This window comes from Catharus ustulatus, chromosome Z (genome assembly GCF_009819885.2).
Source record: "Catharus ustulatus isolate bCatUst1 chromosome Z, bCatUst1.pri.v2, whole genome shotgun sequence".
Lineage (NCBI taxonomy): Eukaryota > Metazoa > Chordata > Aves > Passeriformes > Turdidae > Catharus > Catharus ustulatus.
The window spans coordinates 63498727-63510016 of NC_046262.2; the positions used below are offsets into that span (position 1 = coordinate 63498727).

Genomic DNA, 11290 nt, shown 5'->3' on the forward strand with positions numbered 1-11290 from the left:
GAAGAATATTGTGAGTTCCACCCTCTAATCCCAACCTGTTCTTCCATTATTGCAACAAGACTACTGGCACCTTCCACAGAAGGACAGAATTCCCATCATGCAACAAGCAATGCAAGTTTTACAGGCAAAGTTTCCTGCAGATACCGTAAAATATTAATAGTATTTAATACCGTCCCATTAGCTACAGAACAAACTAACGACTGCATTTCATAAATGCTATTCGAGAGCACAGAAAGGATACAACTTGTGGTAAAGAGCCAGGCTGAAGTTTGCACAGCTCAATCAGGAGTGTTGTGTACATGACTTCAATATGTGGTGGAGATGGCAGCTGAAACAACTCTGCAAATATTACCTATAGGAGAGGAAATCACAGAATAAGAGCATAATTCTGTGGCCTGCACAACTCTCAGCTTCACAACAGTGGCCATCAATCTTACACATTACCTATCCCAAAAGATCTATATTTTTCTTTCTATCAAATGCATGTTCCAGGAAAAAGAGAGAGAACCAGTAAGAGGTACTTGTAACACAACACTTACTAATACAGTCCACTCTAACTGCTCTTATCATTTTATACTAACACAACACCAGCATTAGACTTCTATCATGTCTAACAAACATAGTGCAGTGATACCATATGATCTGATAAATGCAGAAATAACTTGATCTTGTTAAGTAGTGAACAATGATGCCCAAGCATTTAGTATTAAAAGAATATTTGCACTAAAATTACATTTATATATTTTCCATTGTGTCCTGTTTTCTCCTATACAAAACTGCATATAAATAAAGTTACAACTTTAAACTGAGAATTACAATCAGAATTTCATACAACAAATACATACCACTTGGAAAAACCCTTCTAAGAAACATGAAAATAATCCTGCAGTCAGCATTTGTGGTTTTATTTTAAAGTTTGCCTATAATAATAGAAGTCAACCTCTGAGTGCTAGAAAAAAGTCATCACTGTACAACATCGACATCTGAGTTTCTGTTTATTTTGTATTACACTCTCAACTAAATTTAAGTTACATCAAAGGAGTCAGGAAACTTTGATTCATCACAGTTGATCAGTTTCCTCTTTAAATTTCTGAATAAAGGTTAAAGGAGTCCTTTTTTTTTTTTTTTAGAAAAGTTACTTGTATAAGAAATCAACATCCATTTATAGATTCCAAAAACATCCAATGAAAACACATTGGCTAGAACTTGTTCTTTTAAGGAAGGACTTGAAAGCATCAAGAGAGTGCAAGATGCTGGGGAACCTTTCTGTGTCAGCATAGTTTGGACATTTTGTTCAGACAGATAGGGCCAAAAAGTAGGGAGAACTCTGTTAGGCAGAAAATGGCTCAGTTTTTCAAGATAGGAAATAACAACTGGACAGTCAGTTGCATTTTGAAATGTAGGGAAATTTCACATTAAAAAAAGGACTTTTTACTCTGTTAGTCATAGAATCTGTACACTTTTTGTTTTTTCACTACTTTTTACAGCATTTCAAGATACTGGAGGCCAAATCACTGAATATACTTCAATGTTAAGGTATAAAATTATTCGTAATTTTAATACTGTTTAATGTAATAAATAAGTTTAACACTGTTCAGAATTCTGACTAAAAAAACAACAAGGTGACCAAAACTCATAAAACTTCACAGCAATCAGAATATTTGGCATTTTGGTGCCAAAAGGAATTCCCCATTCTACTTTAAGAAAAATATTCTACATAGGGTTATTTCTTGTCACATTAGCTCTGAAATTCGTACTTATAGTTACTTCTCCATAAAACCTTTATACAGCAAGTTGTTATTACTGCAATCTGTTCATTTCTCTCAATTTTTGATGAAAATCAGTGAAGTTTTATACACCTCCACAATTTGAAAACAGACTTTTCAATGAAGGCAGTAAAAGAAGACTTGTGCTGCTCTGCTGGTACATGTAACAGTTATTTAGCATTCTCTATTAAGGAGAATGTCCTGGAGGAAACATGTTGCTACTTCACTACAAGTTCTTTTCAGGGCTAGTAGGACAAAATAATTTAGAAGATCCAAGCATTAAAATCATGCAGAATGGCTGAGTCTAACTGGAGATCATCAAGTCAAAAGCCCCCTCCTATAGCAGGTAGCTTAAGGCTGTGTCCTGCTAGGTTTTGAACTTCTGCAACTCTTCCAGTGCTTATTCACCTTTGCATTAAAACCAGATTTTTTTAATGTTTAAATGGAGTTCATTGAATTTTGGTTTGTATGCATTTCCTCTTGTATTTCAGTTTAAAATTGAATGCACACAGTTAAAATGACAACAAAAGCACAAGACTATCACTCAGCTGTACATAACCTGCTCATTTAAAAGCTGCTGGTTGAATTTTGGAAAGTTCTGGTTGATTCCCAAATCAAAATGTAATTTAAGGAATCTCTGATGGAACTAACAGGGACTTGTTACTCATGAAATAATGGAGCTCCAAAGAGGTGTCCTATAAAATCCATACCTCTACTATGTGGTAGTTCAAAGGGATCTTGTTGTTTCCTGGATAGCTCAACAGCTGTGCAGCACTGCAAAACCAAGGACACATTTAATTCAAACATAACACAGCAAATGCGATATAAAAATCAAGAGAATTACAGAAAATGCTTAATTCTGGGCAAGAGTTCCCATTAAAACAGCACCAAACAAATCAATAATCCTTTCAAAATCTGTTGTTCAAGCCACAGAGCACTTAAGAAAAGGAAGCACAAGGACTCGGTAGCACCGCCTAAACTAGGATCTGTAACAATGTACTCTCTGTGCAGCAGTAACATCACTTGAAGGCTATCCTGCTACCCCCAATGGTTTAGCACAGAATGTCACGGAGATCTGTAATTCTGGCAGGTGTACATGAAAAGGGGAAAAATAAATTTCCCCAAGCAATTAAATGTTCGGAATGACTTAAAAGTACAATTAAGCTAATGGTTTATATAAGAAACTCTCATGTTTCAAAATGCCTAATTTTTAAATCAGGTCATTACCACCTATCATTTGTGCAAAACAAACCACTACCTCTCTGGCACATCTTGTGTCTCTCCTGATCTTTCACTTTCCACTGAGAATTAATGAAGACTATCCCGTTACTAATGAAGCAATGGCAACAACACCAAATTTCTATTTTCTGCTAGATCAAACAGTTGTAACCACAAAACTTAGCACTTGCCATCACCAAAAACATTGCTTCTGCCCATTTCACGCATATTATACAGGGTTTGCTAGTTTTCATACAGAACGTGACAGCGGTGGTAAACCATCTTGGTTATCAATTGCCCGCATCAGATACAATTCAGGCAGAAATTAAGAAAAGTGCCCTGACTGCCACCCTGGCACAGCTGAATTGAAACTGACAAAATCTGGCCCTGTAGTGACTCCCCAGAGTGAACTCAATTATCTCGGGCACGTTAATTCCCACAGGAAGCACAACAAGGAAGCATCCATAAACACCAATGCTCAGTCAGCTGCAGATGAACGAGCTCCATGCTCACTGCCCCAACTAATCAGCATTCGAGGAAGCACAACACAAACACATTTTCCACAGATGTCCCACGAGGAATAAGGCGTGTCTGCATACTTTTTGCAGCACATTCCATATTATCAAGGGATTCCCTTCCCAAGAAACCACTGCCCTCTGGATTACACAGACTCTCTGTTATCTGGATGTTACGAATACACAGTATTCCAGGCAACAGTTTCAGCACAGATAAATGTAGTAAATAAACTTTCACCAGCAGCTTCAGGAAAGGCTTGATCTTGAGCTCTTGCCCAGACACTGTAGGACATATTCCCACTGGCACCAAAGCCACAGTAGCATTTAAAAAGTACCACAGCCCCCCCCCCCCCCAGCACTAAGCTCTTCCTACCAAGTCTTTCTCTCTTTCCAGTGAGATTTGATGATGCAGTGGAGGTTCTCCTCTATTACAAATCTCTCAACGGAGTGGCTGCCAGGCATGACAGGACCCTGGTAAGAAAGAGTGAAGACTCATGACTATCACTGCTAATGCAGGGGTACCACAGGCAGCAAGCTTTCTTAGATACATTTTCAGGTAGAAAAAAGTAGTCCAACTTCCATATAAACACCATGAGGTTTCAAGTTCCCTATTGTCCTTCAGGATTGAAAAGCTGGCATGATATTTCCACATAAACTTTAGAGTCACTCATCTTTAAGACAAAATGAATACTAGGACACACTACATGAACAGATAAGAACAAAATTAGAGAACATGATTCTAAGGTCACAGAGTATCTGCTTCTTCTTTTGCTTTGTGGAGTCCCTCGGCAGGCCACCACCATGCAGCCTAGAAAAAAAATCACAGCTGACCTAGACTATAAAGCCACAGAGTGGAAAAAATACACACTTATGGTCTTCTTCACTGCAAAAACCAGAGGCCAGTAAGTGAAGGTAAAAGGTAGCAGACTCATGCAAAGGGAAGTATCTTGGTCCACAAGATGCATCAACAAATTTTAACAGATGATAAACATTGCAACAAATGCCTAGTCTAGAAAAAGATTTGGTTCACCAACTTTTTGGAAGCAAAGCCTAGCTCTGTGAATATAGTTTTACTAGAGAAAATTCAGTCAACACTGTCCCCAAAATGACAGCACCACAACATTTTATTCCCCAAATTCTGCTCCTCTCAAACTTGCTTTTTACAGTAACTTGGTTACTTAGTCCACTTCTGCAGAAGTACCAAAGCAAAACTGCAGCTGGTCTTCCAATCACCCACTGTCCTGGGAGAGAGGCCATCACATTTTCACCAATATTGCCCCAGGAACCTGATGGTGAAACCCACTCACCATTCCCCACAGCAATCACGTACCTCAGGGTCATCCGTGTAGTCAAACATCCTAAAAATAACCCTTGGCATCGGGTATACAGAATCTTCAGTGTGCGGTGGGGGTGTGAAGGGAGGCAGATTGTGTTGCAGTGCCTCACAGAGAACGCTGTCAAAAGCCAAGTAGGGCCTCAGGATGTGCCGCTCTTGCCAACGGTCTTTTTTCAATTTCTGAATCTGGAACCAAAGGCAGTCTAAATACTGAAGGAAAAGGTGAGAAACATTAGATCTGGTCAATCTCTGAACAAAAAAGGCAGTTTCCTGAACTAGCTGAAATGTATACACTCCATACTACAGAAAAAAACCCAAAGTTTCTTAAACTGCTGATTCAGTAAACCAACAAACAACTTAAGAACTCTAAATGCCAGAACTATTCCTAAATCCATACAGTTTTGTGTCAGTAAAATTTAACTGCTGGCAGTTTTTTAAACACCATCACACACCTCAGGAGTCCCAGTGAAACTACAGTAGAGAAGAGTCACTACTCTTCGGTAATATTAAAGAATCATAATATCCCAGCATGCTCACAGAAATGGCATTGACAGTCTTATTTTGTTTAATTATTCTAAGAAGTCTGGAGGCCCGTGGCCTCTCTGAATGCAAGTTTCAAATCACATTTGCAAGAAATGTTTTTACATGGAAGGGCTTAGTGTTAACTAAAATTATGACACTACAAAACTATTAACAACTAGCACCTGACATAAACAGTCATGTCCGCAAGTACTGTGGGTCTCAAACACAGCCAGATAATCTCTCCTCTACCAAATAACAAAATTCAGATACTGGGCAGCCAAAAAACTCATGTACACAAACTGATCATAATCAGAAAGGCCATCCCTCCAAACTAAGTTTAACAAGACAATTTTTAAGACTTAATTAGAACAGTGAACACAGTCTAATAGGACCAAGTTGCAAAATATCCCAGAAAATATCTCACTTTCCAACATCTGTCCTGAAAGTTAGGTGAAAAACCTCAAGAATATCCAAAAAGGTAAATCCCATCCTAAGCTATACAGATGCCACTCCCCTCCCCTTCCCTCTCCTCTCCTGTATTTTTGGCTTAAATGTAAAGAAAAATAGCATGATAACATCTGCATACGGTTTCTATACATTTGTTTCAGCATTTTCCAGAAGTTAAGAAAAAACAAAGCCACTACAAAGGCTTCTTTCTTGCAAAAGGAAAACATTCAGGGTTAAGTAAGGAACTACATTCTGTTTCACACAAAAAGTCCTTTTAACATGAAGCTTTAACCTGCAGTTCAAAACCAAACACTACAATTTACTTCATAACATTTCTTCAGGGCCTAGCAGCCAAGAACAGAATCCCCTCCTTCTTACTCAACTCAACCTCTTATTAAAGCTCAATACTTGGAAAGGAATTCCCCACACAGAACTTCTTGGAATCAATGGCAAACAGCAGACAAATCAAAGCATTCATATTTCTTAGAGAAGCTTTCTAATTTCACAATAAAAGAACACCTCAGTAAAAAATTATTTTTCCAACTTTCTGAAGGAATGCAGTGTAAAGTGCAATCACCTCTTCTTGTGGATGTGGTTTGTCAGCAGTCCACACCTGCAGCATGGGTACATGAATCTTCTGGCGGCGTCTGTTCAAACAGGAGAGAAAACCTGACCTTTAATAGACTAATTTAGGGCAGCAGTTTTGTTTTTATTGTGAGTTTACTACTATTCATTCTCTTCAGCTGATGAAGTCTACAGTAGATACAACCAGTCTGTGATTACTTAAAATATCTCTATTATAGTATCTTGAGAACATTAACTTGAAGCACCTACACAGAAAGCAGCAACACTGAACAGTATTAATGCAACAATCTACCAGTTCCACACAGCAACTGGGGGCTTAACAGCACACTTAAAACTCCAGCATAAGCAGAACAAGACCTTAAACATACCCTAGAACTAGACAAGTCCATAAAACTTTGCAAATTCAAAAATCTTTTCACCTACTGCAATTTTATGGCTTTGCTGCCCCCCACAAAATGGTTCACACCTAAAAGTTTAGAATACTTTAAAGTGAGAAATAATCAACACTATTACTTGATGCTTAGATAGCAAAAAGAGTGTTTCTAACCAGCTACAACTTACTTCAGATAACTTTCTGTTTGAGACAAGAGACGATCCATTTCAGCATCCTTCTTCTCATATAACTCCTTTCCAACCCAAGGCAAAGATGACAGAAATGCAAACATATACCAGTCACATCGCACCTACAGGAAGGCAGTACACCAAAACCTGAGTATACAAGTAAGCTCCAGCAAATTTTGTACACATACACATCTCAATTTAAAACATCAGCAAGTGGTTTTGAAGGAATGCAAAGACCAGAAGCTGCAGATGGGATAGGCAAGGCACGAGAAAAAATATTCATGCTTGAAAAAGTATAATTTTTCACTTGAACTGTGTTAGGCAGACTTAAAAAAGGGATAAATTGCATTACTTTCAAAGTTCTCCTGGACATGTCAGTATAGCAGAAAAGCTAGGCACTCTGCAATTGCCAGAGTAAGATAAAATAAATTCAATTCGGCCACTACACTATAAAGGACCATACTTTCCTAGGGTATATGTTATTTCCCAGTTGCCACAGACTGCTTTTAATAATGCTCAGGAAACTATGTGTCAATCCGTTTAGGTTGCTCTCCCTAAAACCTCCCCGTTCAAAGCACAAGGACAGAACAAACGGTACAGGCAAATTGTGAAAGAGGCCCGGGGAGCCTACAGATCTTTTGCTTACTTGGGGTACATCCTCCTCCTGCGTCACACTCACAAAGTTCTCAAACATAGCCACCATTGAAGGTGCAGCTATTACATGACAATTCACAAGATCAGACAGAAAACGTACCTAAAGAAGAGAAAAAAAGTGTTCTAAATGAATACTTCTTAAACTGGCTGCACAGGAACAAATAAACGTTATTAAAATGATTAAAACAAACCACCAATAAAAGTAGAATACTCATCCAGTACTACACAGGTTGAAATGCTGCACACTGTACAGACTAACCTTTCAATGACAAGCATCATATGCACTCCCTAATATACTGTTCATTATAATGTCCTTAATCCTTCCCACTGCAATAACATCTTAAGGATAATACTCCCTATTAAGGAAGGGTGGGAAACACGCAAACTGATACTACAGAAGAAAACCCTTCTACTTCCATCTATTCTGAACAGCATCAGATTACTAAAACAATTCTAGCAATCAGATCTTATTAGCAAAAGTGTCCTACAGTTGACTTAACATCAGTCTCTTGACTAGAATCTTAATTTTCACCAGTGGGTTTCAGAAGAAGGCAGGGAACTTGGCAGTGGACTTCTAAATCAGACACTGCTGAAGTTGTAATACCTTTCAGCAGACAAAAATCTGTAAGCAGCAAGAATGGTACAAATGGTTTCAAAGGCAGGCAGCACATAAAACTGACTGTGTGATCTTCAGCACTCATCAGCAGACTGAAACCAGCCTCAAACACAGCTTGTAAGAACTTGAATACAAGGGAATTGTATTTGACTTTCTTTTATCTTTTACATTTGACTGAAGAACAGTAAGTGAGAAGCATCTCTGTTTAACGCAAATTTAATTTTTCACTGTAAAAAAGATACAGTTGGAAGTCAATTTTGCAAATTGACTCGTCCCTGAAAAAGAAAATACTTCTCACATAACACACACTTCCTTTTGGAATATTTAGTGCACTGCACACTGATGGCAAAAGACACTGTAACACACACTGCAGGGTCCAGCTCTTCTGTACCAAAAAGGTGAAAGGCAGAAAGAAAAAGGACATGAAACAAATAGACAAACAAAACTCGACTTACTAAATGCACAGCTTCATTATACATGTTTACTTTCAGGCATTCTTTAAGCTGACGAATCATGGCTTCTACAAATTCCCCACCAAAATTGTAGTTCCTGGCATTCAGCAACCCCACCAATGTCGTGTAAACAGTAAGCTTTTCCGGCAGCAGACGTGCACTGACACAGAAAAAGAAATACTGTGTTAGTTGTTCATTCACCATGTGCCAAATGGCCACTGTATAGCATCTCAGAATCCACTTGTTGTAAGTTAAATGAGAAAAGACAGCTAAATGTGATCCTACAGTTTTAGCCCACAGTTAATAGCTACAGACATTATTTTTTTTGTTTTAACCACAGACACTCAGAAAGGCAGTTACCACGTTCCAGTACACCTAAAATATTTGCTTTTCATTTATATCTAATTGCTGAGTATACCAGAGGGTTGGACAAAAAATATCAGCAATAGAATTTATTGCAAGAATGCAAGGAGTTGTTTTAAGTTTACAATTTGCAAGTAATGTATTAGACAGTATAGGGAAGGCCAAGTCCAACTGTAAAAAAGTCATTTTCCTCTACCATTTTTGTACGTATGTAATAGTACTTTCAGAAGTGTCTGCCTGCTACTGGGGAAGGAAGCACACTACACACCTTTTATTAAATGCATTGCTACAAAACAGACTTAAAGTATCTACAAAACATTAGCACAGGGTATGTACCGTGCACCACACCCATCCTTCGGATTTGTTTTATCTCCTGCAACAGACCCTGCACAACCCCTCCCTCAATACCATTCAGTCAATGACCCTGACATGGCACCTCTACTCCAGCACTTAGCACTTTGTGAGGGAGGGGAAGGAGAGCTGGCAGCTACCAGAGAGCCTGGTTTCTGCTCCTCACGTTCCCAGTTTCTCTCCTCTAGCAAAGAGATTAACAAAGGCGCATCACTGCCAGGGAAGAGAAAGCAAGTGAGAAAACATCACAGATAACACAGGCAGGTAACTGTTAGCACCTCATAATGTTGGTGGTCTCAAGCATTTCACGTGGAAACAGGAATTTGCCTAGCACTGCTTTGTTCCCGGCTACTGCACGGCAGTTCTGAGAGGTTTTTTTTGTTTTTATACACATTTTGAGTCAAAGGAATGTAGAGAGATACTTTGCTTGAATTACACCCAGTACATAATGAGCTTAACGCTCTATTTCTTTTGTTTGTGATAAGACAAACTCTAGTCAGGAACTAAAGCTATTCACGGCCTTTAAACTATCTTAAAGCCTGAACTCATGCATAAAGAAAGCACATCCCATATTCCCAGACTTCCTTAATACGTACACAGTACACAGTATCCTTAGTATCTTGCTTTTATAATTTGGCAGATCGGCTTCCAAAACACCAGCTAGGCCCTCCAGGTTGCTCTCCAAAGATGAATTACTCTAAAACCAAAATTTAAAAAAACACCGTCAACCAGGCAAAACGAACTAGTCCGACTCTCACATGCAAGACAACGAAGTTGGACAAGGGCATCCTTTCACAGCCCCTCGTTTTTCAGGGCAACAGCCCGGTTCCATGAGCAGCGAAGATCCGCTCTCGCTTGCCGCTTGCCTGAGAGGAGCAGCTGCTCCTCAGAAGAGCTGCACCCGACCGCCAAGCTCCCCTGCTAGGACAGGAACTTCAGCGCTCCCCAGGGACGCAAGATCTGACATCACCTCAGGAGCATCCCGGCAGCGCGGCGAGCACTGATGAACAACACAGCACCACGCAAAACACCTTGTTTTTCCGAGCACCGTCATCTTTTGTTCTGCCATCCCTTCCTCCATCAGCCCCATTGTGGGCACTGGAACCTTGTGCCGCAGCCAGATCAGTTAATTCTTACACACATACCCTTCGCAGACGAGAATCGGCAATCTTTAGATACAGCGGTAACTATTGCCCGGCCGTTTATCCTTGGCTGGGAAACACCAAGCTGCGATTTAAGCACTTGCCCGCCACAGCACGTGGCTTAGCAAAAAACGGCAAGTTTCCATCCATCTCATAAAACAAGTATTTTCTTTGAGGGTCGCTACTGCAGACGAAGTGGCCCCACACCACGCACGGAAAGGGGAGAGGGCGGAGGGAAACAAGGCTTTAACTCTCCCGAGCCGCCGGCCCGCCTACCTTCTCTCCCACCCTGCAGATGAGCGACTCGAGCCTCTCCTCGATCTCCGACGGCTCGGACGTCCTCCGCCTCTTGTGGGGCTGCCCTGCTCCAACAACACACCGAGCACAGCGTTACCGACGCCGCAGAAACCCTGCCGCTCCTCCATCCCGCCCAATCCACCCTCCCTGCCGGGCCACCTCGGGGGGCGACGCGGGGCTCACCATCGCTGTCGTCGCTGTGCCGCCGCCGCGACATGGCAGGGAGCGGCCGAGAGGAGCTGTGAGGAGCGCTGCGGAGCTCCGCGACACGCCGAGCCGAGACACCTCGCGCGGGCCGAAACACCTCGCGCGGGCCGAGCAGGCGCGTTACCTCCCCGCCCGCGGCCGCGCTGTTTCCGGGGCGGGCACAGCGGCTCCCGCCCGCTACCCTGCGGAGCCCGAGCGCTTCCGGGGCACGGAGGAGGAGCAGGAGGCAAGCGGGCAGTTCCCGGCGGAGAGGCGGAG

At 41.0% G+C, this 11290-nt stretch overlaps 1 protein-coding gene across 1 annotated transcript in view; it reads right to left on the reverse strand.

The window, feature by feature from the left end:
• Nucleotides 1-11165, reverse strand: part of NCBP1 (nuclear cap binding protein subunit 1) — a 30991-nt gene extending 19826 nt beyond the window's left edge. Inside the window, exons 1-11 of the mRNA XM_033084865.1 lie at nucleotides 11009-11165; nucleotides 10805-10890; nucleotides 9983-10083; nucleotides 8676-8832; nucleotides 7597-7704; nucleotides 6951-7072; nucleotides 6382-6451; nucleotides 4830-5045; nucleotides 3873-3970; nucleotides 2477-2540; nucleotides 242-352 (exon numbers count right to left, since the gene is read on the reverse strand). Coding sequence (XP_032940756.1) covers nucleotides 242-352; nucleotides 2477-2540; nucleotides 3873-3970; nucleotides 4830-5045; nucleotides 6382-6451; nucleotides 6951-7072; nucleotides 7597-7704; nucleotides 8676-8832; nucleotides 9983-10083; nucleotides 10805-10890; nucleotides 11009-11042 — 1167 coding nt within the window. The 5' untranslated portion in view covers nucleotides 11043-11165. The remainder of the gene's footprint in view (nucleotides 1-241; nucleotides 353-2476; nucleotides 2541-3872; nucleotides 3971-4829; nucleotides 5046-6381; nucleotides 6452-6950; nucleotides 7073-7596; nucleotides 7705-8675; nucleotides 8833-9982; nucleotides 10084-10804; nucleotides 10891-11008) is intronic.
• Nucleotides 11166-11290: the final 125 nt, after the last annotated feature.